Genomic DNA, 27,961 nt, shown 5'->3' on the forward strand with positions numbered 1-27,961 from the left:
AGTAATCTTACCGTCCTGAAAATAACCAAGTTACGAGGTGCACATGCACTGTATGCATGTGCTAGACAAACATTATTAGTGTGCTTGAAGGCACTGTATGCATGTGCTAGACAACACATTTACCATTATTAGTGTGCTTAAAGGCACTTATGCATGTGCTAGATAACACACTTGCCAATGTGTTCAGCAACACACAACAGCTTGTGTGTTACAAAACACCTTTAGGGGTGTCAAATTTAAAGTGTCATACCAACATGCCAAAAGTGTGTTCCAGAACACATCATTTTTAACAGTGTACAATGCTCTTCCTAGCCTAACATCCTGCAAACATGCGAGCAAGCAAAAAAACTCACCTCTTCCAGCAAGACACTGAGCTTCTTCTTCAAACGGGTCAGGTGGCATATCCGGCACCTGATCCCTTCAAACTTCAAAGGAACTGAGCTTCTAGAACTGGATCTGAGAATATTCCAGGCCATATTGACGTCAGAGTCTCCAAGGAGATGCCATGGAGACAACATGGAGGACCGCAGGAGTATATACTAGCTACAAGGTGTTGCGAGTATAATTATATTGTGGGTATATACATTGCGAAATCTGTCCCAGTGAATACTCATACGCATGCGCAGTGTGCCCCTTCATGCAATTCAACAGCTAGAGACCAGCCCCTCCCCTTTTATCCATCATTGTGCAGAAGCTTGACGACCTTTTCAGCTAGCTATCATGCATGCTGCCATTAATGTACAAAATCAACCTGAACATATAACTACTTAGAAACTACCATGGCAAATGCTTTTATATAATTATAACGCATGATGGACTGGATTATTATTATTCAAAAATCGTAGCAAGAGTGGGAACCAGCAAAACAAAGCATAAAAATATTTCTGATCAATAAAAGATGTACGAGTCACTATCATGATATGGAGTCAGTGGAGCTGTTACTGTGAAGCTAGCTTGGTTAGTTTAGACTCCATCTGTTGGGCAATGTCTCCACGACTAATGACAGGAGACTTGAGTGCATGGATGAGTGCTCCTAGTGTGGGGGCGGGGGTGGATCCTGTCAACCATTGCTCCAGTAGTTTAGTGAAACAGTCATCACACTCATTCGGACAGTCCCTCTTGATGGCCTGTGTGTGTGTGTGTGTGTGTGTGGGTGTGTGGGTGTGTGTGGGTGTGTGTGTGTGGGTGGGTGTACATGTGAACTACTAATTTCACTACTACAGCTATAGAGTCACTGACACCACAGGCACACAGAGGATTATAGGAATGAGGATAATTATTGCTATATAGGCTAATAATAATAAATGGGTTTGCACATGCAGGCTAATTATGACAATCAGTGCAGTACTGCTTGCTGACACATTCCTTAACTGATGATGCCTGACTGTATGAGCACAGGGCTATTAGTACACAGTCATCTACTGCTATACAGTGTTCAGTACACACACAGCAGAGCACTCACATCTAGTGTCCCCTCATTGACACCCAACTGCTCTCCCAGAGGACGCCATGTCCCCCTCACCTCCCAGGCAGCTGTCCTCACTACCCTCAAATGATGATCCACACTCAGTCCCTCTGGAAGGAACACACAATCATGACAACAACATAACACTGTCATTATTCCTAAGCAATGCCTACTAACTAAAACACACATTACTGAAGGACACTCTGTATTGTACTGATAAGATCAGCTACATCATTATTCACTGCTGTTAATTAAATCAAGATTAATGTGCTTACCACAGTCAGTGAGAGGACAAATATCAGGAGAGATGTCGCTGGTAGCTTTTGTCTGTAAAGAGAAATCAAATATTAGTTACTTGTGTTTATATAATGTATAATTATAGAACATGTTCTGTAAAGACTTGTAATATAGTTGCCAACCTTAATGGTTGTTGCAATGTCCCCACGAGCAATGGCGGAAGACTCTAGTGCTCTAACAAGGGCAGACCAGGAGGGGGGAGGAGAGGAGCGCTTCACCCAGTGTGTCAGCATGGCCTCAAAGCATGGCTCAACCCAGCGATAGTCCTTCTCAAGACTCTGTATCAGTACACACAGTGAAACACAGTATTAAATGCTTAGTAAGAGCTCAACATTACGTTGCTATAGTAACCTGTTAAATAGGTTGTTACATCATACAAGACCACACCAAATATGCAGAGTCAGCATTGCTAGAGATACCTCATTCTAAGAATGCTTACAATTGAAACGCTCACTATTCAACCATTAAATAACACTAGCAGTCAATTAAATAGTGCACACACATAATTAGAATGAAGGGACTACACTGGGAGAATATACTCAAGGTGGCCGGTGGAGGTAGTCATTGTTAAGGTCTCACCTTCCTAGTTGCATAGTCAATGTCCAGTTCTATAGCCAGGCTGTACCAGTCAGAGCGTATCTCTTTGATCACTTCCTTCACATCTGTAAACAGCTGATCAGTTTCAGAGCTGGAGGTGTCTTCTGTAACAATTCAAATATAATGTACAGTACACACATAACAATGTACACACAATCTGCACACATGCTCTGACATTATTCTCACCATCATTCTCTTTGAGGCAGTGGTACACGGTGAAGAAAGGCTTCTGGTTCTTGGAGATCTCACAACTGATAAAGCCTTTGAAGTGATCCCTTGACGAGGCCTTGAATTCCAATTTGTGTTCATCCTCATCAATTTCAGGACTTCTCTTGCTCCACTCGAAGGTGAGGTTCTTGTCCTTCAACTCTCGCTTAGAGGCAAAGGGCAGAGCCTTGAGAGAAACATCCTTTCCCAGACAGACTTCCTGCATACAGTATATCACATGTGCATATGCTATTAGGATACTTACAAGAAATATTTCACTGATTGATACGAAATGCTATAGTACACGCGAATTATAGTGCAACACACTGACATACAGTTTTCTTACTTTTGCAAACCAGCATTCTTGGTGAGGACTCAGAGAGACTTCACTGGTGCAGTTAAAGCTGGGATACACTCCAGGTGTGAGGACACACAGTTTCGTGGCATCTCCGTGTTTGCCACAGTAGCAGTCGAAGGCAATAATCGGAGTGAGCAGTGGACTAATATCCTTTATCACCAACAGGAGGGTTGAGAGGACGTAGGAACAAAGCTCGTGCATCGTGTACTTTCGATTCTGTCGAATAATCCGTACCTCGTAGCTATCGACATAAGCAATCAGGGTAACAAAATGCTTGGCAGATTCGTCAATGTGAAAGGAGACGAGGTTTCTCTTTACTGAGGTATCAGTGGCAAGTTTCCAAGTCATGCCCAGAATGCCTTTGCCTTTACTCCCCCTTGAGACCAATTCACTGATCATGGCACAGAATACTCCAATGGGAACGTACTGAGGTTTAAATGTGATCTTGATTGGAGAGGGTGTATCAATACCAGTGGGTGGTGGTTTCGTTAGTTCCTCGCGAGATGCACACTTGAGAATAGCGGGGATGAAATACGTCGTTTCGACCTCTTCTGTGCTATGGTCTTCCTTCACTGTTGTGATCTTGGCCAAGAGGTGGGAATGCTCGAGTAGTATGAGCAGCTTCTCAACAGGAATCAACTGGTCTTTCTTCACACCCTGGTTTACATCGGAATGGCATCGAGTGATTGTTTTCAGTGAGAATTGTCCCTTGAGTATCCAATTCCTTCTCTCAGCTTCCTTAAACTGAATACGGCTGTCTTCAGAATGGAGCTCCAGCAGCGGATTGACAACGAGAACACTGAGGCTGTTGAATACCACTTGGGGGTTGCAAATGACAAAGTTCCCAAACCAACCATCTTTGTCCTTGATCTCTGGATGATAGATCAAAGCTCCAACGTACCGATCCAGGTACCAAACGGTGAATCGAACCTCCTTCTCTCTCATCTTTAATCCCTCGGTACCGATACGAATGCAATCTTCCATAGACACAATGTCAAACTCTTTTCTCAGTACAACTCCAAACAAAAGCTGTTGTGGGCGAATTCGAAGCTTGGCATCTTTGAAATAGCTACTGAATAAGCCATGAAGATGTTCACGAAGAGGTTCCATATCAGAATCAGTGCCTTCGTAGTTGTCCACTGCTATGAACTTCTTGTCTTTTGGGTGAGAAAGTAAATCCTCAAACTTGCTGGTAATCTTGGTCAAGGCTTCGTTTTTCTCTGTCAACTTTTGCTCTAAACGGTCTTGGACATCTTTCTTGAAAGTGTCTGAGTTGAGGTGTTGGCTGACTGTTTGCTCAATGGCAGCCATGTCTTCTGCACTGACGTTAGCATGCTTCTGTTGAGTCAAAATGTTCCGAATTGCTTTCTTTTGTTTGTTTTCTTTTAGGCTCTCGCTGGCAGTGGTGCTATCGCTCTTGCTGGCAGTGGTGGTATCGCTCTTGCTGGCAGTGGTGGTATCGCTCTCGCTGGCAGTGGTACTATCGCTCTCGCTGGCAGTGCTCTTGCTGGCAGTGGTGCCATCGCTCTTGCTGGCAGTAGTGGTATCGCTCTCGCTGGCAGTGGTGCCATCGCTCTTGCTGGGAGTGGTGCCATCGCTCTTGCTGGCAGTGGTGGTATCGCTCTCGCTGGCAGTGGTGCCATCGCTCTCGCTGGCAGTGGTGCCATCGCTCTCGCTGGCAGTGGTGGTATCGCTCTTGCTGGCAGTGGTGCCATCGCTCTTGCTGGCAGTGGTGCCATCGCTCTTGCTGGCAGTGGTCCCATCGCTCTTGCTGGCAGTGGTGCCATCGCTCTCGCAGGCAGTGGTACTATCGCTTTTGTTGGCAGTGGTGCTATCGCTCTTGCTGGCAGTGGTACTATTGCTCTTGTAGATAGCTGAGTGACAATATTTCTCGTACAGAAGATCGACTTTGATTTGCATTGTCAGTTCATCCTTGAAAGTACCTATGAGGGTAGCAACAGGCTTAGCAGAGCCTAGATTGCCCAGTTTACTACACTGCTCTCTGTCAATATCCGAGTCAATCTTGGTATGGTGGCTGATAGCTGAGAGGATTTGAGAGAGTGTTTCTGTGCTTGTGTACGTTGAATCGTACGGTGTGATCTTGTCATTTCCTCGTTCGTAGGAGACTTGACACATGTCATCAAGGTCTTTGTCCAGTCGAAAGAATACCAGGAAAATCCCTGCGCCTTTGCTTAGAAATGGAAACATCTCCACGAATCCAGGCTGCCCACCTATATCGACCAGATTGAGTAGGACTTTGTTCAGCAGCTCTTTAGTGTACTCTCCTGAACCCACAATACTCCGGAGTCTCGAGACAACCTTTCCAACATCTACAGTCGTCACTTTCACGACCTTTTCCGGTAATTCTGGTGTTGGCTGATCAGTTGGTGATACCGTTTCTTTGGGTACAGTAGTTTGATTTTTTGGGTCAGTGGTTTCTTTAGTAGGCTGTTTCTTAGGTGTTTCTTCAATAGATTCACAGGACATAAGGTAAGAGAAGATAAACTGTGTTTCTTCCTCTAGACTTGAAGATGCTTTGAATTCAAGCTTTGTTCCAGATTTATCCACAAAGGCCAATACTTGTTCACACTCGGCTAGTAATGTACTGCAACGTTTCCTTTGATCTTCGGGCAGCAAAGACAGGTTAGTGATGGATCCAACAAGCCGCTGTCGAGTGGTCGTTTTGCCAAGACCCGAGGGACCAATGAAGTGCGTCTTGAGATAGTGTAGCTCGATAGTGTTGTTTTTGTCGGTCATCAGCTCGTCCAGTTTCTTCAAGTAGGTTTGGTTTTGAATATCGACTGTAAAGGATTAAACAATCGGTCATAACATAATTAATGATTATAAAATTGTTGCACATTATTTTTGTACATTATTTTTGTCTAATTTGCAATTGTGTACCTCAGAGGTCCAGTTGATATACTAATTATACTAAACTACAATTCAATGCTTCCGGAGCTGATTTCAGTGGTTCCATGAAACCATAAAACAAGACCTCTCAAAAGTGTTTGGCGATACGTATCATTGTAGTACATGTAGCCGTCAGATAAGTTCCTGTTGCGTTTTTGTTTTAACGGCAAGCTGGCGTAACAACGGAACAGCAACGCAAGGCAGCTCATTATACTACCAATACAGTAACTTAACAATGCGCAGGATCTACTGAATAATGTCAATCATCAGAGCCCTAGGTCCAGAGGAGAGTATGACTGCAAGCAGGTACTAGGTGAGGGGTGGAGGAGATGCTCAAGTGATACTGGGAGACCCAGACGAGAGCATGACTGCAAGCAGGGACTAGGTGAGGGATGGAGGAGATGCTCAAGTGATACTGGGAGACCCAGAGGAGAGCATGACTGCAAGCAGGTACTATAGGTGAGGGGTGGAGGAGATGCTTAAGTGATACTGGGAGACTGCCACCATCACAATAGGAGAGAGGAAGAGATCTATACACATGCACTGGATACTCTTCATTATCATTTCACTTATTATAATACATGATGATATCAAGTGATGAATGAAATGGTTCACAGTCAATAAAGTGATCATGTGCTATAATACTCAATTTCTTAATATTAGTCTAACAATGACAATGACAATGATATTTATAGCAAAAGATCAAAGAAACCACAGTGAAGCCAGGCACATCAAAGCTAACAAGTCACCAGTGCAATATGCCATATACCGTACCCTCGCGAAAATAAGCCCATCTTGAATAAACGCCCATCCCCTCTTTTGCTTCGAAGTTCTTGCACGAGGGTATTTTCACTCGATTATAAGCCCACCCAGAATAAGAAGTTGAGCATGCACAGTAGCTGAATGCCACATGTTCACTATTAATTTTAGTGAAGAAAGGAAGTTTTAGGTAGTAGCTAGTAAGACTATACTCCTTGCTGGACCAAGATCAGACATTATACCTTTCTCTGTATGGATCTGTTTGCCCCCTGAAGGTGTATTTGCAAGGAACAAGTAGTCCTATATGCTGAGAAAGGAAACACAAAGTCTATAAGAAAGTTATCACACAGGCTAATTTTGCAAGTTACCTTGCCTTGGTTTTCTGAAACAAAGTACCTGATAGCTGCTCTGTAGGAGTATGACCTACCATCCTTCGAGAAGTTTCTGCTACATCTAACATCAACAAGCAACGAATAGAGCCAGAGTCCATGCACTTCTTCATTTCATGTTCATTCTCTTGTCATGCTTTAATCATACTCATGCATTAGTTTATAACATGTTGTTGTCAATAAAATGTTCATACTATGTATTAAAATGAAAATACTAAAAAAGAATTGGCATAGCAAAGTGTAAACCTCGATTTGAGGCCGCGGGTGGGCATATATTCGAATGAAAAGTAGCCGTTCGCGATTAAACGCCCAGTCCCCTAATAAGCCTTGCAGAAAAGGGTGGGCGTATTTTCGCGAGGGTACGGTATGTGCAAAGCCAGAAAGCTTGGACAAAAGTTGGAATGATCTCTTTTATATTGTTCCTACAACTCACTTTTTTGTGGTATCAAAATAAGGAATGCGGAAGGCATAAATCTCATTATAACAATGCTTCTCCCACGCAGTTATTGCATAATCACTCGTGCAATATTGGCTACGTTGTAATTAGTGGTCTCGAGGCCTACGGCACTCATGGTCATGCAATAACTTAAACAAAGTAAGTGAAGTGAGCATTCCATGATAGTAATAAACTATCTGCATACGATACTACAATGACAAGGTTAGCTGCCAAGTTGCTTCATTCTCAGAATGTTTGTGTCTCGTTAATTGTTGCTGACTCATCACCGTTTTAAAATTGTACAACAAATCGTAATCACGGTGCGTATACGAATAAAACATGTGCGTTCAATTCCAGTTGACAAGAAATTTTCTGTTCGCGTAAAAACGACAACGTGACGTGCCATGCAAATGGTACAAGAACTTTATTCTGACGGCTACTGTATGTTATTACTCATGCATGAGGGATGTACTGCTAATACAACTAGAGCACGAGAGCAAGAGTTGTATTAGCAGTACATCACGAGGGCATCACGTTATAATCAACTTAATGCTGATAGTGCGTAATAGTCTTGCATGCGTCATATACTGCGTTCCTAGTAGCAACCAATGACATTTGAGCATCTATGCGGCATAACAGGTTGTCACGAAGCAACAAATTCACAACAGAGGCAGCACTAACCCTCAGGAATTCATACCACAAAATACCACAAATAAGTCAAATGTGAGAGCAATGCCATCAATAGGGAGGTGGGTGGTGCTTTAAGGTTACGCTAAAATACCACTACTTACTACCTGACAGCACTGCTATTCACAACGGAGGCAGCACTAACTCACAAAACAGGTAAAAGTGAATTCATGCAATGCAATCAATAGGGAGGTGGGTGGTGCTTTAGCTATCCTCGTCCCCACGTCCACTTCACCTCCAAGGAAGAGGGTCTGGTATCAGTATAATGGACTGAAAAGCTGACACTAGCCTCCATCGATGGACGGACCACGCCCATATAACACTAACGTAGGCTCTATTAAGAGAGCTGTGAAGAGCAGCTGTAACAAACCTAACCTCTGTCTCAAGCTAGCTAGCTATATAATTATAGCGTATAAAGAGAAGTGGGCTATATGTACTGGGCAACATCTAAACAAGAGGCCGTATCAAATAAATTGCTATGGCCTCGGGGTAGGAAATGATTGACTTGCTAAAAGGATTCTAAAAGTTCAAAGTTAAAAACAACAACACGTGGTAGACAGACGTGGTAGACAGTACATTTGATGCTGGTGGCAGCTCTTTTATCACCCTGGCTACTAAAAATATCTTCGCTCTATTGCAGGGACACTATTGCGTCTAAACTGAGACTAAAGATTCTACTCCAAGGAGGCAAAAAAACTAGCCATAAACTCAAATATTTGCACTAGTTAAAATCTAATTAACAAAAAGTGGTTAAGAGCCATAGTAAGCATCGAGGCAAGCACAATAAAATAATGTATTCGTAAACCCTAACTCCATATATGGGCGTACATGCAGTAAACCCTTTCAATCACAGGGTCATGAGTATTATTATAGTGTTAACGTGTTTTCAGCATTACACAAAGCGTGTGTGTATATAAAGAGAAGAGAGCATGCAACTCACTATGTATACTAGGGAACGTTTAAAAGTGTGAGGCTGTATCAATTTACACATAAACGGCAGCTCTGCTACAGTATGATTTTGACTGAGTCTGAGCAGCACGCCCACTTCTCTTAATTTAAACGTACCACTGATTGATACTTCATAATATTATTACTCACTTGATGAGGTTAGGTTAGGATCATCCTTGGAAGAAGTTGAAGGAAGTTGTTCGGAACCATTTGGAGTATCTGAGGTGTACAGTAATAATGAAAGCACAGCGGGTGCTGATGCCTCGGTGGAGGTGTCAAACAATATAACAAATAAAGCTACTAGCAATAGCTTATACACACATTTATCATTTTTGCAATTTTACTGCAGGCAGAATAATTATAGGGAAACTCAAAGAGTGGGTAATGATCGACCATGATTGTTGTTAAAAGCTATATAAAATTATAGTGGCAGCATCAGCAGAGCCTTGCAGCTCTCTTCTCACTCTTGCAGCTACCAATAGCTAGCGTTCTAGTGCAGAGCTAACTACTAAGTAGAGTAGCAACACTCCATGGACAAGTTTGGCTACATGCTCTTCTGAAAAGGCATTCCAAGTAAGGCATAACTCGAGAACCAAGCATTATTTTTAAAATCCACGAATTAAAATCCAAGTAAACATGACTAGAAGCCTATAGAAACTCTTACTTGCACTTCATTGATCCTAGAGCAGCTGTAGCGGTCTACACACACACACACCCAACCACCCACCCACACACACACACACACACACACACACACTACACACACACACACACACACACACACACCTACAAACACACACCCACACACCCACACACACACACACACACACACCCACACACACACACACACACACACACACACACCACACACACACACACACACACACACACACACACACACACACCTACAAACACACACACACTCACACATACTCACACACACACACACACACACACACACACACACACAGGATGTGGTTTTTGCTAACAGTTTACACAGCTTGGTGTAGAATGGAATGTGCATGGGACTTGGATAGCATATCTATTCCACATTCTACCACAGGTAATATTGGGGTCTACAAAACACTACCACAACCATTTGTCTTACGAAAACATTGAAGGTATCAATGGAACCGGCATAGCTTGCTCTATTGATGTGCAAAATTTGACCTTGATACACCATATGAACTCGAATATATGCACTAGCAAACAAGTTTGGCTACGTGCTCTTCTGAAAAGGCTACAATGACATTCCAAGTAAGCAAAACTAGGCATAACTCGAGAACCAAGCATTATTTTGCAAATTCACAAATTAAAATCCAAGAAAACATGACTAGAAGCCTATAGAAACTCTTACTTGCACACCTAGAGCAGCTGTAGCGATCCACACACACACACACACACACACACACACACACACACACACACACACACACACACACACACACACACACACACACACACACCACACACACACACACACACAAACACACAACACCTCGCTTGCTCATGCGCACCGAGGCATAATAATTATGTCATGTAACACATAAAGTACATTATAATATATTGCAATAGTGATTCAGAAAACTCTCCGATTTATATAACAGTAGACGCACCCACACAAGTGCTAGTGATGTATTTATAAGCCAAGAAGTAGAATGGAATGTGCGTGGGAGCTACTAACATTCCAGGTATTATTGGTGTCTACAAAACGTGTAATTGTACCACAACCAATGGTCCTACAAAAACAACGAAGGTATCAATGGAACCGGCATAGCTTGCTCTATTGGTATGCAAAGTTTGAACTTGCTATACCAATATTTGTGGAAATTAGGTATGGGATTTCTAGTGACACATACCTGGTTCAGGAGTGGAGACTAGAGGTTTGAGATAGTCAGCAACTTTAGTCTGACCATACTCCACTGCCCAGTCAAGAGGAGTCTCGCCAGCATCATCAGTCACATCTGGACAGGTAAGGGACAGAGATCTTGTAGTAGTACTGAGGGCATTGACCATTACCATGCAGGATGACTACATTATTTTATTATCATGTACCAACAGTGTATTGTATTGCAGTTTCCATGACAATACAACTGCAGGTACACTGATTGTTTCATTACATGCACATTGAACCACATTAATATATTCACGGGTTGTCTATCAGAGGATCTAATGAAACAGTACCCACTATACGGAAATCACTCACCAACATCCCACTTTAGTTCCTCAACTAGGTATTTCACTAGTTGTATATGTCCTCCCACACAAGCCATGTACAGTGGTGTTCGGTCCCACCTGTCCCTCACATCTGTGTGTGGTGATCCTCAATATACTCAATAATTAAGTGAGATATGTTATTATAGACTATAGACTCAAAATTGCGGAACAATAAAACAAGCCTATACAAATAGAAATAGTTGATCTTATTAATATTGGTATACAAAGTTTGAACGTGATACACGACTGTGTGCGGAAGTTAGGTATGGGATTTCTAGTGACGAGTTTAACTTCAGCCATGTACATAAGTGTATAGTGGTCAAGATGGACCAAACATGTCATTGTACCACAACCACTTGTCGTACAGAGAAAGTAAAGGTAGCATAGGAAAGGGCATGCCTTGTTCTATTGGTGTGCGAAATTTAAGCTTGATACACCACTGTTTGTGGAAATTAGGTATGGGATTTCTAAAGCGCATACAGAAATGCCTGGCTTAATTAAGTATGATACAGTGTTAGTCATGCTGGTCCATTATCCCTGGGTATGTTGTTATTAGTGTACACAGTTATAGACATTGTCACTGTCTAGGATTGGGGGAAATGAGAAGACAATGAATATACGTAGAATGGTTTGCAGTATTCCATATGAAGCCTACCATTCGACAATATAGCATCTTAAATGGTCAGTAATTACACCAGCTGGGTGAGATAATTATGTTAGTAGACTCTTTGTCTTAGAGAAGCATGGGAACGAAATACAGAGATATCCGAAGAGCACACTAAATCTCACCAACATTCATCTTCAGCTCCTCCACCAGATACTGTACCGTGTCTTTACTTCCTCCATAACAAGCAGAGTGAAGAGGAGTCTCGTTATCATCATCCCTCACATCTGTTGTGGAACGAAGTTCAACTATCACATATATTTTTAACAGATATTACTATGGCAACCGTATAGCAAATGTTTATGTATTTCAAACAAGTGTACGTACATTGCAAATAATTATTCGAAATTGAAATGTTACACTATTAAACTTTCCGCTGTATTCATGGTATGAAAACTTCACATACACAACGACTACTTACCAGTGCTACGACTACTACATCGCAAATAATTATTATACTACGCGAAATTACTGACACAATTGATATTGCTACAGTACATGTATATAATTCAGATACCATAATGATATGGAGAAACAATTACAATACACAAATAATTATAATGACTACTTACCAGCGCTGCACCCGACCTCCTTCAAGTACTGCACCACCTCTTTATGACCTCCCTCGCATGCATAGTGAAGTGGAGTCTTGTTGTACCTCCCATCACCTTTATCAGTACGAGCTCCATGAGTAACAAGTGTCTTCACAATCTCAAGGTAGCCCTCCCAGCAAGCCTCGTGTAATGGAGGATCCTTAACCCCCCACTCGTCACTCCAGTAGAGCTGGTGGTTGGGGTCTGCCCCCTGTCCCAACAGGGACCTAACTTTGGTGACGTCATCATTGACTACAGCCTGCCATAAGTCCCTGGCTAGCTTCTTTTGAGCACTGTACAAAATAGATGGTTGGGGGGTCAGTCATACAGAGAATTACTTGATATGTGTATATAGTTTATACAAGTGACACCATGCACATATCCAGCTGTCACTTTGCTGTACAGTGTTCCACCTCTGATCATAGCCTGCTCTGACTCTACTAATGGAATGAGCCTCCCTCCATGCAATCACAAGGTGCTACCATGAGTAGTAATTATAGTCTACATGTTCACTCACTCTGAGTCTTGTTCAGTAGCCATTCAGAAGCTTTGTTCAAACTCTGTCAAATTCTCCCCTTGAATTGTTTCTCAGTAAGCAAAGTGCATGCCACATGCATACACCCTCTTTCTGTATTTCAAGGGCCCTTCCGGCCACAAAAACCCACATGATTAATTGCAATTGCAAAAGCATAAAAATCCATTTATAATTGCACAGATGTACAGTCAATAGTGGAGTCATGTGATCCTACTACACACAAAACAACACTTATAAACACACGGAAAAATAAATATTAAAATTCAGCTAAAAGGAACTGCTCCAAATTGATCTACAGTTGTCATTGTCGTCGTAATCTTTGAACTCTCTCCAAGGGGGGGTGCTCCAAACAAATCTCGTCTTGCATTGTCAGCAGTATTATGAGTGGGCGGGGTAGAGGAACGTCCGTCAAATGAAGTGCTACCAAAGTCATCCGTAGGAAATGGACTGCCAGTCTGTGAGGTGTGTGTGTGTGTGTGTGTGAGGGTGTGTGTGTGAGGGGTGGGAGGTTCAATAAGCAGTATAGAGTGGAGTCTATCTATTGTGGTCACCCTCTATAATACAGCCAGATTAATGGGCCGTGTTTGGACCTGTGTTAGCAGACCACCCTCATGGGCCCCAAAGTCTCCATAGCATGTGTTTGGACCTGTGTTAGCAGGCCACCCTCTATAATACAGCCAGGTTAATGGGCCCCAAAGTCTCCATAGCATGTGTTTGGACCTGTGTTAGCAGGCCACCATCTATAATACAGCCAGGTTAATGGGTCCCAAAGTCTCCATAGCATGTGTTTGGACCTGTGTTAGCAGGCCACCCTCTATAATACAGCCAGGTTAATGTTCCCCAAAGTCTCCATAGCATGTGTTTGGACCTGTGTTAGCAGGCCACCCTCTATAATACAGCCACTGTTGGTCTGACTAGACAGACCACATTCACAAAATGCAAACCTTACTAGAGAAAACATAAGTCAACCACTTAGCTACAGTGTACACAGTGGGACCACACATAAAGAGGAAATTTCGCCCCTTTCAGCCTTGTTTTTCAGTAAACATAATCATTGCTCAGATCCTCCCCCTTTTCAGAGAGGTGTCACATTCCACCCCTTTCACAGTAAACAAAGCAATTTGGTAGAATGTCATTGAAAGGTCATAATTAGTGAAAGGTCAATAGTACTGCCACATGTCGTACATGCATGGATAAATAATTACAACATACTGTAGTGTAAAATACAATGACAAATGAAATCTCGGAGCCCATGCCAACTCAGCTAGCGTATGGTTGCTCAATATTGACCTCCCTCCACCAATAAGGTCTAACACATGGGCAAGCAATACTATCGGGAAATATGAACAAAACAATGAACCTCGTGATTATTATTAGTAGCCTACAACAGGTGCCGTCTCTACAAAGCATCTCCCCTCACCTCCATCCTTTCATGCATTCATCCATTCTTATCCTATAGCACAGCCACTGGACTGGCACATGCTGGCAGCAGATCACATTCACGCTGAGTAGGTAATGGCATATGCTAGGCCTCATCATAGATAGTGGTATGGCCTCATCAACCTCATCTTCAGTGCGGCCTGAGATCGAGGCTAAAAGATCCCCTTCCTCCCACGTTTGTGACTTGTTGCAGTTCACCCACGTAGCATGTCGTGCACAGAGTCATGGAGTATGTTCTCAATCTGAATCAAAATCAGTGGAAATAATTATAATCATGTGAGCTTAAATGCTTGGTAATATTGAATAACCGTGATTTCAATGGATTGTACAGGCCTTGAAATACAAAAATACGCTCGCAAAAATAGCGTTAATTTATTTCTAGCTCTACGGTATCATCAACTATTGGATAGAGCTATTGGATGATACTTTATAGTCTAAAATGAGTATAATAAATTATGTAACTAGTGAAGGGAGGGGGGCAACACATTGAGAGGCATTATCACCTGATCATGATTATACAGTATAGGTAGTTGTCACCTGAGCTGAAACGGTACTAGACACTGGACTGAGTGACATCAGAGTTACACAATTCGTTGAGGTGTCCCTGTACCTGGGGGATAGCAAACACAGGGGTCAAAGTGCACAGAATTGCAGGAGAGTTTGTAGCTATTTCAGCTTGTTGAGATTCAGTAGCAGTATGCAGTAAGCTGTGCAAATTAATGATAGGCTTTTCAAAGAATTGCATGAAGTTCTACTGAAAATTAATAAGTCATCAATTATTATTGTCTAGTAATAAGGTAGCGCTCACCTTTCCCCTGAGTTAGAGTGTTGGTCCATTGTGTCCAGTGCACCGTGCTAGCTAGTAGGACCACTCCAATGGATGTGCTCCAGGGGCGTAGCCAGGATTTGAGATAGGGGGGTGCTAGCCTCGATTCCAGGCCGATTAAATACATATTTTAATGCGGCCTGGAATCGAGGCTAGGGGGGTGCTTGATGAAAGAATTACCAATGGGGGTGGGGGCACTCCCCCAGAAAATTTTTGTTGTTACATGCTCTGAGATTGATTCTAACACAATTGGCTAAAGAAATGAGGGTACTGCTGCTTTGAGGGTACTGGTGGTTAAGCCACATCTTCATTTGAAGATGTCCTATAAAACAAATGCTCGACGACTCAACAGCAAATGCTTATAACACGACTGTTCCCTGTCTCTCGGGAAGGTAAACTAATTATTTTCATTATCTACAAGTGTGCTGCTGTCGTTTATCATATGAAAATTATCTTTTTCTAGTACGAAAAGAATTGTTGGGTGTTCGACTGTTTCCAGGAAAGAACACATCTGTGCTCAGACTCGAGAAGTAGCGTGTACTAAAATAGTTCTTCCGGAAGTCATAGATAAAGGTATTATGTTCAAGCATCAACATTATGAGGTTGTGTTTATTTTTTGTGGATATTATGTCTCAGGTCTCAATATTGTTGAAGTAGCACATGATAATCAGCCAGTAGTCAAGAGATTTGTTACTGATGATCTCAACCTTACAAACTCGTACGACACATGGCATGGTAAGTGTGTAGAATCTCAAATCTCAATTATTACCGTGTCCGTGTATTTTCAGGCACTAAGAATGTAGCGAAGAAGATGAAGAAAGTAGCAATTGGGACCAAAAAGGCTCAAGGAAAGACGTGGTTTCCAGAGTTATCTGACAAACGTAAGCTTTGATTATAAAAGTGCTCAGTAACATAAAAATATTTGTCAATAGGTAAAAGTACGAAAGTTCACTTGTACTACTGTATGAAGAACTGTGAGCAGTCAGCAGACAATCTAAGAAAGAACATTCTGAATAATTATCGTTAAACATTATCAGGTGAGTGTGTATGATAACAAGTTGTCCATACTCTGTACACCAATAACATTTATAATCGTGTTCTCAGAACGAGCACTCAGATTGTGACGAAGCGTCCCCCTGTAAGCGTCCAGGGTACAAGCCCACGAACATAAAACTAGAGGATCCTCTTGCAATCGAGTCATTCACGTCAGCACTAAAAGACACCCTTATTTACAAGAATGCCGAATCATATTGTCGAGTGAGGTTTTTTTCTAATTATATTAAAATTCATATGATGTTGTTTTTACAGTGTCGAGACACATTCTGGGTGGAGTCTTTCAATCACCAGCTGCTCACATACATCTCGAAACGTGTACACTTTGGGGAAGCTACATTCAACATGAGAATGAACCTTGCTATTATGGACTGGGTACGTTATGCTGGCTAATAATGTATGTGTGACTGTACATTCATTCATTTGTTTACTTCAGAACGAGAATGTACGTAGAGAGTGTACAAGTGAACGACTGGTTCAGGACATGAGAAGACCGGATCGTAGGACTCCCGTAAGAGTGCTGAAGGAAAAATCGTTCAACTTTGCCGGAGAATATAGGAGAATTACGAGCAGCAGAGAAAAGTTGACCTCAGGTACTGCGTAATATATTTTATGTGCAATCTACATAATTTATTTTACATATAATTTTATAATTTTGCTACATGTATATATGTGCAGTGAGTTTGTAGAGGACGTGCAACCTGAGCAATCAGATGAGCCAGTAGATGAAAACGAGGACCTATTAAACGATGGTGTACATGTACTTGACGAAGATCTTTATGAAGACATATAAAGTAAGTATGTATCCGTGCAAATTTTGACTAGCCAATCAGCATTTTATATTTGCATTTTACATAATTAAACAATAAAGGAAGTAGAAGACTGGAAGTCTGTGTATGGAACTCCATCTGGATTTGGGAATCGTTTGCACCTCCTGGAAAAGGTATACATAGCAATTGATCGTACTTGCACTGTAAAGTGGGCATCATTTATAACTTACTCAATTATTGCAGCTCAAGTTGAAATAAAAATGTTTAAGATAATAATTTTTATGGTACAATTATCTACTAGTGATTGAGTGGTCTGATTGTTCTCTCGCTTGTTAGATTCGTGAGGGTCAGTTGTTCCCTCTGTTGGATGCTAATGATGATCGACCCATTGGACGTCAGATAAAAATACAATTGACCTAAGGAACAGTGAGTACTGCCACGTGCAGAGTGTGACTCTTTCCCTAACCAAACGTTTTGTAGTTTGTGCTTTTTGCGCTGTACTCCCCCCTTGGATGTGTGACTGTGTTTTGTAGTTTGTGCTTTTTTGCGCTGTACTCCCCCCTTGGATGTGTGACTGTGTTTTGTAGTTTGTGCTTTTTGCGCTGTACTCCCCCCTTGAATGTGTGACTGTGTTTTGTAGTTTGTGCTTTTTGCGCTGTACTCCCCCCTTGCATTTGTGACTGTGTTTTGTAGTTTGTGTGGTTTTTGCGCTGTATACTCCCCTCTTGCATGTGTGACGGTGTTTAGTCACTAGCAATAGTTTTACGTTCCCGTGAGTGGGTTCAATTCACTAGCAATAGTTTTACGTTCCCGTGAGTGGGTTCAATTCACTAGCAATAGTTTTGCGTTCCCGTGAGCGGGTTCAATTCACTAGCAATAGTTTTAAGTTGCCGTGAGTGCATGGGTTCAATTCACTAGCAATAGTTTTACGTTCCCGTGAGTGGGTTCAATTCACTAGCAATAGTTTTGCGTTCCCGTGAGTGGGTTCAATTCACTAGCAATAGTTTTGCGTTCCAATAGTTTTAAGTTGCCGTGAGTGCATGGGTTCAATTCACTAGCAATAGTTTTACGTTCCCGTGAGTGGGTTCAATTCACTAGCAATAGTTTTACGTTCCCTTGAGTGGGTTCAATTCACTAGCAATAGTTTTGCGTTCCCGTGAGTGGGTTCAATTCACTAGCAATAGTTTTGCGTTCCCGTGAGTGGGTTCAATTCACTAGCAATAGTTTTGCGTTCCAATAGTTTTAAGTTGCCGTGAGTGCATGGGTTCAATTCACTAGCAATAGTTTTACGTTCCCGTGAGTGGGTTCAATTCACTAGCAATAGTTTTACGTTCCCTTGAGTGGGTTCAATTCACTAGCAATAGTTTTGCGTTCCCGTGAGTGGGTTCAATTCACTAGCAATAGTTTTGCGTTCCCGTGAGTGGGTTCAATTCACTAGCAATAGTTTTAAGTTGCCGTGAGTGCATGGGTTCAATTCACTAGCAATAGTTTTACGTTCTTGTGAGTGGGTTCAATTCACTAGCAATAGTTTTGCGTTCCCGTGAGTGGATTCAATTCACTAGCAATAGTTTTACGTTCCCGTGAGTGGGTTCAATTCACTAGCAATAGTTTTACGTTCCCGTGAGTGGGTTCAATTCACTAGCAATAGTTTTACGTTCCCGTGAGTGCATGGGTTCAATTCACTAGCAATAGTTTTACGTTCCCGTGAGTGGGTTCAATTCACTAGCAATAGTTTTACGTTCCCGTGAGTGGGTTCAATTCACTAGCAATAGTTTTACGTTCCCGTGAGTGGGTTTCAATTCACTAGCAATAGTTTTGCGTTCCCGTGAGTGGGTTCAATTCACTAGCAATAGTTTTACGTTCCCGTGAGTGCATGGGTTCAATTCACTAGCAATAGTTTTACGTTCCCGTGAGTGGGTTCAATTCACTAGCAATAGTTTTACGTTCCCGTGAGTGGGTTCAATTCACTAGCAATAGTTTTACGTTCCCGTGAGTGGATTCAATTCACTAGCAATAGTTTTGCGTTCCCGTGAGTGGGTTCAATTCACTAACAATAGTTTTGGTTTTTGCGCTGTACTCCCCCCTTGCATGTGTGACTGTTTTTTGTAGTTTGTGCTTTTTGCGCTGTACTCCCCCCTTGCATGTGTGACGGTGTTTTGTAGTTTGTGCTTTTTGCGCTGTACTCCCCCCTTGCATGTGTGACTGTGTTTTGTAGTTTGTGCTTTTTGCGCTGTACTCCCCACACTCACACACACACACACACAGTGAAGGAGCCTCCATCACAACGCCAGCGATATTTCCATAGTCATGATGAGGTACGCTAGGGGGTGTGGTCTCAGCTTGTGTGTGGGTGTGTGTGTAACTGTACATTATGCTGCATGTGAAATTGTCGTGTACTATAATTATATAAATACGACCACTTTCCCTCATCCCCCATTTCTCTGTAGACACGCTGTTTCTTATAATCATGGACACTGATGGGACAAGTTGAAGATAATTATTGTCAAGAAAGTAAACACAAGCCCGGCCCGTTACCAAGGAAACATGACAACATTGATCATCATTGAAAATTTTTAGCCTATGCAGTCATAAAAATTAATATTGTTGTATTTTTTAATCTCTACTGCTAAAAATTAATTATGACCAAGAGTGCATGCGCTCTTGTTATGACATAATAATAATTATTACAATAAAAGTGGTAAAGATCATTAACTATATAAGTAATTAAGAATTATGTGTATTTTATAAACCTTACAGTCCCCATGAGAACCCATGTCCTCTCACGAGATCTGATCTACTAGCCACACCCTTAACCACTAGGCCACACCCATTCTTCACCAATCTGTGTATTATCAGGAGCTCATAAATAAGTTTAATTTTGATGACGGCTCTCTTCTGATGCTACACAGTTACAATACATTTATCATTGATAACATAGCTGGCATGTGCAATTGTGTGGACAGACATTGACTCAACAAAGCATTCACATCAGGTATAATTATGGTGGATAGAGTGCTAGTAGTCACCACACAAACACTATTGATAAAATAATTAAAAAATAAATGCCATCAGTCACAGTTTATAATGGCTAGAGGATATTGTCAGGCTAGAGTCACTTGCAATCTTCCCTTGAGGTCCTCAGCAATGTCAGCTCTACTGATAACGGGAGACTCTAGAGCTGTCAACAAGTCCTCCAGTTGTGGACCACCTTGCAACCACTCTACGAGCATGTGTGTGAAACACTTGGTGACACTGTTGGGTCTTCTGGCATTCTCCTCAGCTATCACCTGCAGTGTACATTGTTATTATAATGACATCATTCTGCACTATCCAAGTTCTACGGTATATCGGCTGAAATTATGAATCATGTCAAGTTAATTGTTGAAAGGAATTCAGTGGCCAACCAATTGCAACTAACATGCAATACAGCCACCCACACAACTAAAGAAACAAAACTACTAACAGGGTTTCATACAGAGGGGGGGAGGTCCTGGGATTTCCCACCCCCAGCCAAAATACCCCCCCCTTAGAAATAATTATTATGATGTCATACATGTAATAAAAATGTATGACTTTCTCCAAAAAGGTCTACAATCTCATTAGACTAGTGAAATTAATTATATGCAGATAACCATTCCTCAACAATTTTTCCGGGGAAGGACCCCAGACCCCCCTCAATTAAACGTTTCCCCCTCCCAGCTAAAACTCCTGTATGAACCCCTGACTAAAAATAACCACATCAGGATATTCCCTTGTTATGTAAGGCTGATAAGCTTAGCAAAATTGAATTAACAAAACAAAGCAATGCTTGCTGGCATATTCCTTAACTGATGATGCCTGACTGTATGAGCACAGGGCTATTAGTACACAGTCATCTACTGCTATACAGTGTTCAGTACACACACAGCAGAGCACTCACATCTAGTGTCCCCTCATTGACACCCAACTGCACTCCCAGAGGACGCCATGTCCCCCTCACCTCCCAGGCAGCTGTCCTCACTACCCTCAAATGATGATCTACACTCAGTCCCTCTGGAAGGAACACACAATCATGACAACAACATAACACTGTCATTATTCCTAAGCAATGCCTACTAACTAAAACACACATTACTGAAGGACACTCTGTATTGTACTGATAAGATCAGCTACATCATTATTCACTGCTGTTAATTAAATCAAGATTAATGTGTTTACCACAGTCAGTGAGAGGACAAATATCAGGAGAGATGTCGCTGGTAGCTTTTGTCTTCTGTAAAGAGAAATCAAATATTAGTTACTTGTGTTTATATAATGTATAATTATAGAACATGTTCTGTAAAGACTTGTAATATAGTTGCCAACCTTAATGGTTGTTGCAATGTCCCCACGAGCAATGGCGGGAGACTCTAGTGCTCTAACAAGGGCAGACCAGGAGGGGGGAGGAGAGGAGCGCTTCACCCAGTGTGTCAGCATGGCCTCAAAGCACGGCTCAACCCAGCGATAGTCCTTCTCAAGACTCTGTATCAGTACACACAGAGAAACACAGTATTAAATACTTGCTCAACATTATGTTGCTATAGTAACCTGTTAAATAGGTTGTTACATCATACAAGACCACACCAAATATGCAGAGTCAGCATTGCCAGAGATACCTCATTCTAAGAATGTGAAACGCTCACTATTCAACCATTAAATAACAGTAGCAGTCAATTAAATAGTGCACACACATAATTAGAATGAAGGGACTACACTGGGAGAATATACTCAAGGTGGTGGAGGTAGTCATTGTTAAGGTCTCACCTTCCTAGTTGCATAGTCAATGTCCAGTTCTATAGCCAGGCTGTACCAGTCAGAGCGTATTTCTTTGATCACTTCCTTCACATGTGCAAACAGCTCATCAGTTTCAGAGCTGGAGGTGTCCTCTGTAACAATTCAAATATAATCACACATTGTACAGTACACACGTAACAATGTACACACAATCTGCACACATGCTCTGACATTATTCTCACCAACACTCTCTTTGAGGCAGTGGTACACGGTGAAGAAAGGCTTCTGGTTCTTGAAGATCTTACAACTGATAAAGCCTTTGAAGTGATCCTTTAACGAGGCTGCCTTGAATTCCAATTTGTGTTCATCCTCATCAATTTCAGGATCTTTCTTGCTCCACTCGAAGGTGAGGTTCTTGTCCTTCAACGTTCGCTTCGTGGCAAAGGGCAGAGCCTTGAGAGAAACATCCTTTCCCAGACTGACTTCCTGCATACAGTATATCACATGTACAATGAATGCATATGCTATTAGGATATTTACAATTCAAATGGTATATAGTACACACAAATTATAGTGCAACACAGTTTTCTTACTTTTGCAAACCAGCATTCTTGGTGAGGGCTCAGAGAGACTTCACTGGTGCAGTTAAAGCAGGGATACACTCCATGTGTGAGGACACACAGTTTCGTGGCGTCTCCGTGTTTGCCACAGTAGCAGTCGAAGGCAATAATCGGAGTGAGTAGTGGACTAATATCCTTCATCACCAACAGGAGGGTTGAGAGGACGTAGGAACAAAGCTCGTGCATCATGTACTTTCGATTCTGTCGAATAATCCGTATCTCATAGCTATCGACATGAGCGATCAGGGTAACAAAATGCTTGGCAGATTCGTCAATGTGAAAGGAGACGAGGTTTCTCTTTACTGAGGTATCAGTGGCAAGTTTCCAAGTCATGCCCAGAATGCCTTCGTCTTTACTCCCCCTTGAGACCAATTCACTGATCATGGCACAGAAAACTCCAATGGGAACGTATTGAGGTTTGAATGTGATCTTGATTGGAGAGGGTGTATCAATGCCAGTGGGGGGTGGTTTCGTTAGTTCCTCGCGAGATGCACACTTGAGAATAGCGGGGATGAAATACGTCGTTTCGACCTCTTCTGTGGTATGGTCTTCCTTCACTGTTGTGATCTTGGCCAAGAGGTGGGAATGCTCGAGTAGTATGAGCAGCTTCTCAACAGGAATCAACTGGTCTTTCTTCACACCCTGGTTTACATCGGAATGGCATCGAGTGATTGTTTTCAGTGAGAATTGTCCCTTGAGTATCCAATTCCTTCTCTCAGCATCATTAAATTGAATACGGCTGTCTTCAGAATGGAGCTCCAGCAGCGGATTGACAACGAAAACACTGAGACTGTTGAATACCACTTGGGGGTTGCAAATGACAAAGTTCCCAAACCAACCATCTTTTTCCTTGATCTCTGGATGATAGATCAAAGCTCCAACGTACCGATCCAGATACCAAACGGTGAATCGAACCTCCTTCTCTCTCATCTTTAACGCCTCGATACCGATACGAATGCAATCTTCCATAGACACAATGTCAAACTCTTTTCTCAGTACAACTCCAAACAAAAGCTGTTGTGGACGAATTCGAAGCTTGGCATCTTTGAAATAGCTACTGAATAAGCCATGAAGATGTTCACGAAGAGGTTCCATATCAGAATCAGTGCCTTCGTAGTTGTCCACTGCTATGAACTTTTTGTCTTTTGGGTGAGAAAGTAAATCCTCAAACTTGCTGGTAATCTTGGTCATCGCTTCGTTTTTCTCTGTCAACTTTTTCTCTAAACGGTTTTGGAAATCTTTCTTGAAAGTGTCTGAGTTGAGGTGTTGGCTGACTGTTTGCTCAATGGCAGCCATGTCTTCTGCACTGACGTTAGCATGCTCATCACTCTTCTGTTGAGTCAAAATGTTCCGAATTGCTTTCTTTTGTTCGTTTTCTTTTAGGCTCTCGCTGGCAGTGGTGCAATCGCTCTTGCTGGCAGTGGTGCCATCGCTCTCGCTGGCAGTGGTGCCGTCGCTCTCGCTGGCAGTGGCACCATCGCTCTTGGTGGTAGAGGTACTATCGCTCTCGCTGGCAGTGGTGCCATTGCTCTCGTTGGCAGTGGTACCATCGCTCTTGCTGGTAGAGGTAGTACTATCGCTCTCGCTGGCAGTGGTGCCATCGCTCTTGCTGGCAGTGGTGCTATCGCTCTTGCTGGTAGAGGTACTATCACTCTCGCTGGCAGTGGTGCCATCGCTTTCGCTGGCAGTGGTGCCATCGCTTTCGCTGGCAGTGGTGCCATCGCTTTCGCTGGCAGTGGTACCATCGCTCTTGTAAATAGCTGAGTGACAATATTTCTCGTACAGAAGATCGACTTTGATTTGCAATGTCAGTTCATCCTTGAAAGTACCTATGAGGGTAGCAACAGGCTTAGCAGAGCCTAGATTGCCCAGTTTACTACACTGCTCTCTGTCAATATCCGAGTCAATCTTGGTATGGTGGCTGATAGCTGAGAGGATTTGAGAGAGTATTTCTGTGCTTGTGTACGTTGAATCGTACGGTGTGATCTTGTCATTTCCTCGTTCGTAGGAGACTTGACACATGTCATCGAGGTCTTTGTCCAGTCGAAAGAATACCAGGAAAATCCCTGCGCCTTTGCTTAGAAATGGAAACATCTCCACGAATCCAGGCTGCCCACCTATATCGACTAGATTGAGTAGGACTTTGTTCAGCAGCTCTTTAGTGTACTCTCCTGAACCCACAATACTCCGGAGTCTCGAGACAACCTTTCCAACATCTACAGTCGTCACTTTCACAACCTTTTCCGGTAATTCTGGTATTAGCCCAGGTGTTGGTGATACCGTTTCTTTGGGTACAGTAGTTTGATTTTTTGGGTCAGTGGTTTCTTTAGTAGGCTGTTTCTTAGGCGTTTCTTCAATAGATTCACAGGACATAAGGTAAGAGAAGATAAACTGTGTTTCTTCCTCTAGACTTGAAGATGCTTTGAATTCAAGCTTTGTTCCAGATTTGTCCACAAAGGCCAATACTTGTTCACACTCGGCTAGTAATGTACTGCAACGTTTCCTTTGATCTTCTGGCAGCAAAGACAGGTTAGTGATGGATCCAACAAGCCGCTGTCGAGTGGTCGTTTTGCCAATACCCGAAGGACCAATGAAGTATGTCTTGAGATAGTGTAGCTCGATGGTACCACTTTTGTCAGTCATCAGCTCGTCCAGTTTCTTCAAGTAGGTTTGGTTTTGAATATCGACTGTAAAAGATTTAACAATCGGTCATAACATAATTAATTAAATTTGTGACACATTTTGTACCATTTGCAATTGTGTAAATCAGAGGTCCGATTGATATAATAATAATTATTGTACATTCTATATAGATCAACGGTAACTAATGTTTGTTCGGAAGCTGAAAACTGTGGTTAAAATTTCTGAAACCATCATAGAACAAGACCTCTCAAAAGACTAGTGTCCAAGTAAAATAATAGTTGTCTATTTGGCGACGTATCATTATAATTATAGTAGCCGTCAGATAAGTTCCCGTTGCGTTATTTAAAAAACTGCAAGCTGGCGTAACAACGGAACAGCAACGCAAGGCAGCTCATTACATATTTATACCAATACAGTAACTTAACAATGCGAAGGATCTACTGAATAATGTCAATCCTCAGAGCCCTAGGTCCAGAGGAGAGCATGACTGCAAGCAGGTACTAGGTGAGGGATGGACTCAAGTGATATACTGGTAGACTGCCACCATCACAATAGGAGAGAGGAAGAGATCTATACACATGCACTGCATACTCTTCATTATCATTTCACTTATTATAATACATGATGATATCAAGTGATGAATGAAATGGTTCACAGTCAATAAAGTGATCATGTGCTATAATACTCAATTTCTTAATATTAGTCTAACGATGACAATGACAATGATATTTATAGCAAAAGATCAAAGAAACCACAGTGAAGCCAGGCACATCAAAGCTAACAAGTCACCAGTGCAATATGCCATATACCGTACCCTCGCGAAAATAAGCCCATCTTGAAATAAACGCCCATCCCCTCTTTTGCTTCGAAGTTCTTACACGAGGGTATTTTCACTCGATTATAAGCCCACCCAGAATAAGAAGTTGAGCATGCGCAGTAGCTGAATGCCACATGTTCACTATTAATTTTAGTGAAGAAAGGAAGTTTTAGGTAGTAGCTAGTAAGACTATACTCCTTGCTGGACCAAGATCAGACATTATACCTTTCTCTGTATGGATCTGTTTGCCCCCTGAAGGTGTATATGCAAGGAACAAGTAGTCCTATATGCTGAGAAAGGAAACACAAAGTCTATAAGAAAGTTATCACACAGGCTAATTTTGCAAGTTACCTTGCCTTGGTTTTCTGAAACAAAGTACCTGATAGCTGCTCTGTAGGAGTATGACCTACCATCCTTCGAGAAGTTTCTGCTACATCTAACATCAACAAGCAACGAATAGAGCCAGAGTCCACTTCTTCATTTCATGTTCATTCTCTTGTCATGCTTTAATCATACTCATGCATTAGTTTATAACATGTTGTTGTCAATAAAATGTTCATACTATGTATTAAAATGAAAATACTAAAAAAGAATTGGCATAGCAAAGTGTAAACCTCGATTTGAGGCCGCGGGTGGGCATATATTCGAATGAAAAGTAGCCGTTCGCGATTAAATGCCCAGTCCCCTAATAAGCCTTGCAGAAAAGGGTGGGCGTATTTTCGCGAGGGTACGGTATGTGCAAAGCCAGAAAGCTTGGACAAAAGTTGGAATGATCTCTTTTATATTGTTCCCACAACTCACTTTTTTGTGGTATCAAAATAAGGAATGCGGAAGGCATAAATCTCATTATAACAATGCTTCTCGCACGCAGTTATTGCATAATCACTCGTGCAATATTGGCTACGTTGTAATTAGTGGTCTCGAGGCCTACGGCACTCGTGGTCATGCAATAACTTAAACAAAGTAAGTAAAGTGAGCATTCCATGATAGTAATAAACTATCTGCATACGATACTACAATGACAAGGTTAGCTGCCAAGTTGCTTCATTCTCAGAATGTTTGTGTCTCGTTAATTGTTGCTGACTCATCACCGTTTTAAAATTGTACAACAAATCGTAATTACGGTGCGTATACGAATAAAACATGTGCGTTCAATTCCAGTTGACAAGACATTTTCTGTTCGCGTAAAAACGACAACGTGACGTGCCATGCAAACGGTACAGAAACTTTATTCTGACGGCTACTGTATTACTTATACTATTATTATTCATGCACGAATAATAATAGCCTATTATTACTCATGCACGAGGGATGTACTGCTAATACAACTATAGAGCACGAGAGCAAGAGTTGTATTAGCAGTACATCATGAGGGCATCACGATGCTGATAGTGCGTAATAGTCTTGCAAGCCTCATATACTGGGTTCCTAGTAGCAACCAATGACATTTGAGCATCTATGCGGCATAACAGGTTGTCACGAAGCAACAAATTCACAACAGAGGCAGCACTAACCCTCAGTATTCATACCACAAAATACCACAAATAAGTCAAAAGTGAGATCAATGCCATCAATAGGGAGGTGGGTGGTGCTTTAAGGTTACGCTAAAATACCACTACTTACTACCCGACAGCACTGCTATTCACAACGGAGGCAGCACTAACTCACAAAACAGGTAAAAGTGAATTCATGCAATGCAATCAATAGGGAGGTGGGTGGTGCTTTAGCTATCCTCGTCCCCACGTCCACTTCACCTCCAAGGAAGAGGGTCTGATATCAGTATAATGGACTGAAAAGCTGACACCAGCCTCCATCGATGGACTGACCACGCCCATATAACACTAACGTAGTCTCTATTAAGAGAGCTGTGAAGAGCAGCTGTAACAAACCTAACCTCTGTCTCAAGCTAGCTAGCTATAATTATAGCGTATAAAGAGAAGTGGGCTATAATTATGTACTGGGCAACATCTAAACAAGA

The 27,961-nt window shown here is 42.1% G+C and overlaps 3 protein-coding genes, 2 long non-coding RNA genes and 1 pseudogene across 9 annotated transcripts in view; 2 read left to right on the forward strand and 4 right to left on the reverse strand.

Annotated features, from left to right (window-relative positions):
• LOC135343063 (uncharacterized) overlaps positions 1 to 17,306 on the forward strand; it is a 48,416-nt pseudogene extending 31,110 nt beyond the window's left edge.
• Positions 811 to 13,175, reverse strand: LOC135351545 (uncharacterized). 4 transcript variants are annotated; one of them, XM_064550694.1, is made up of 13 exons: positions 13,045 to 13,175; positions 12,507 to 12,820; positions 12,060 to 12,161; positions 11,260 to 11,361; positions 10,913 to 11,017; positions 9,204 to 9,272; positions 2,913 to 5,725; positions 2,546 to 2,786; positions 2,342 to 2,460; positions 1,885 to 2,040; positions 1,741 to 1,792; positions 1,463 to 1,575; positions 811 to 1,127 (listed from the first exon to the last, which is right to left on the reverse strand). In XM_064550694.1, the coding sequence occupies exons 1-13, from the start codon at positions 13,065 to 13,067 to the stop codon at positions 939 to 941; spliced, it is 4,398 nt and encodes a 1,465-aa protein (XP_064406764.1). In that variant the 5' UTR covers positions 13,068 to 13,175; the 3' UTR covers positions 811 to 938. The 4 variants fall into 4 exon arrangements, with proteins under 4 accessions (XP_064406764.1, XP_064406689.1, XP_064406909.1 ...); XM_064550619.1 differs by having other exon boundaries at positions 2,342 to 2,463; positions 13,045 to 13,174; XM_064550839.1 differs by lacking the exon at positions 12,060 to 12,161 and having other exon boundaries at positions 2,342 to 2,463; positions 13,045 to 13,174.
• LOC135333664 (uncharacterized) lies at positions 13,524 to 15,413 on the reverse strand. Of its 2 annotated transcripts, none has more exons than XR_010394017.1 (3): positions 15,311 to 15,413; positions 15,040 to 15,112; positions 13,524 to 14,744 (listed from the first exon to the last, which is right to left on the reverse strand). It is a non-coding gene; the product is annotated as an uncharacterized LOC135333664 (long non-coding RNA). The 2 variants fall into 2 exon arrangements; XR_010394016.1 differs by having other exon boundaries at positions 15,040 to 15,209; positions 15,311 to 15,406.
• A 99-nt stretch (positions 17,307 to 17,405) lies between the features above and the next one.
• On the forward strand, positions 17,406 to 19,772 carry LOC135334032 (uncharacterized). The gene is made up of 2 exons (XR_010394180.1): positions 17,406 to 19,466; positions 19,599 to 19,772. It is a non-coding gene; the product is annotated as an uncharacterized LOC135334032 (long non-coding RNA).
• Positions 19,773 to 20,203: 431 nt separating this feature from the next.
• LOC135352372 (uncharacterized) overlaps positions 20,204 to 27,961 on the reverse strand; it is a 45,421-nt gene continuing 37,663 nt past the window's right edge. The window contains exon 29 of the transcript XR_010399773.1: positions 20,204 to 20,438. The gene's annotated coding sequence lies outside the window, so the exon portion shown is untranslated. The remainder of the gene's footprint in view (positions 20,439 to 27,961) is intronic.
• LOC135352194 (protein phosphatase 1 regulatory subunit 12A-like) overlaps positions 21,029 to 27,961 on the reverse strand; it is a 12,307-nt gene continuing 5,374 nt past the window's right edge. The window contains exons 7-12 of the mRNA XM_064551358.1: positions 22,497 to 25,210; positions 22,146 to 22,389; positions 21,934 to 22,055; positions 21,496 to 21,651; positions 21,349 to 21,403; positions 21,029 to 21,183 (exon numbers count right to left, since the gene is read on the reverse strand). Of these exons, the coding sequence (XP_064407428.1) occupies positions 21,044 to 21,183; positions 21,349 to 21,403; positions 21,496 to 21,651; positions 21,934 to 22,055; positions 22,146 to 22,389; positions 22,497 to 25,210 (3,431 nt within the window). The 3' untranslated portion in view covers positions 21,029 to 21,043. The remainder of the gene's footprint in view (positions 21,184 to 21,348; positions 21,404 to 21,495; positions 21,652 to 21,933; positions 22,056 to 22,145; positions 22,390 to 22,496; positions 25,211 to 27,961) is intronic.

Source organism: Halichondria panicea, chromosome 1, assembly GCF_963675165.1.
Source record: "Halichondria panicea chromosome 1, odHalPani1.1, whole genome shotgun sequence".
NCBI classification, from domain to species: Eukaryota; Metazoa; Porifera; class Demospongiae; order Suberitida; family Halichondriidae; genus Halichondria; species Halichondria panicea.

Bases quoted from the DNA above. Each gene is read 5' to 3' on its own strand.
- LOC135351545 (XM_064550619.1), bottom strand. From the start codon at position 13,067: ATGGCTACTGAACAAGACTCAGA. The intron at 12,162-12,506 runs GTAAGTAGTCAT...GTTCCACAACAG, and splicing joins GGAGGTCGGGTGCAGCGCTG to ATGTGAGGGATGATGATAAC. The intron at 2,787-2,912 runs GTAAGAAAACTG...TACTGTATGCAG, and splicing joins AAGAATGCTGGTTTGCAAAA to GAAGTCTGTCTGGGAAAGGA.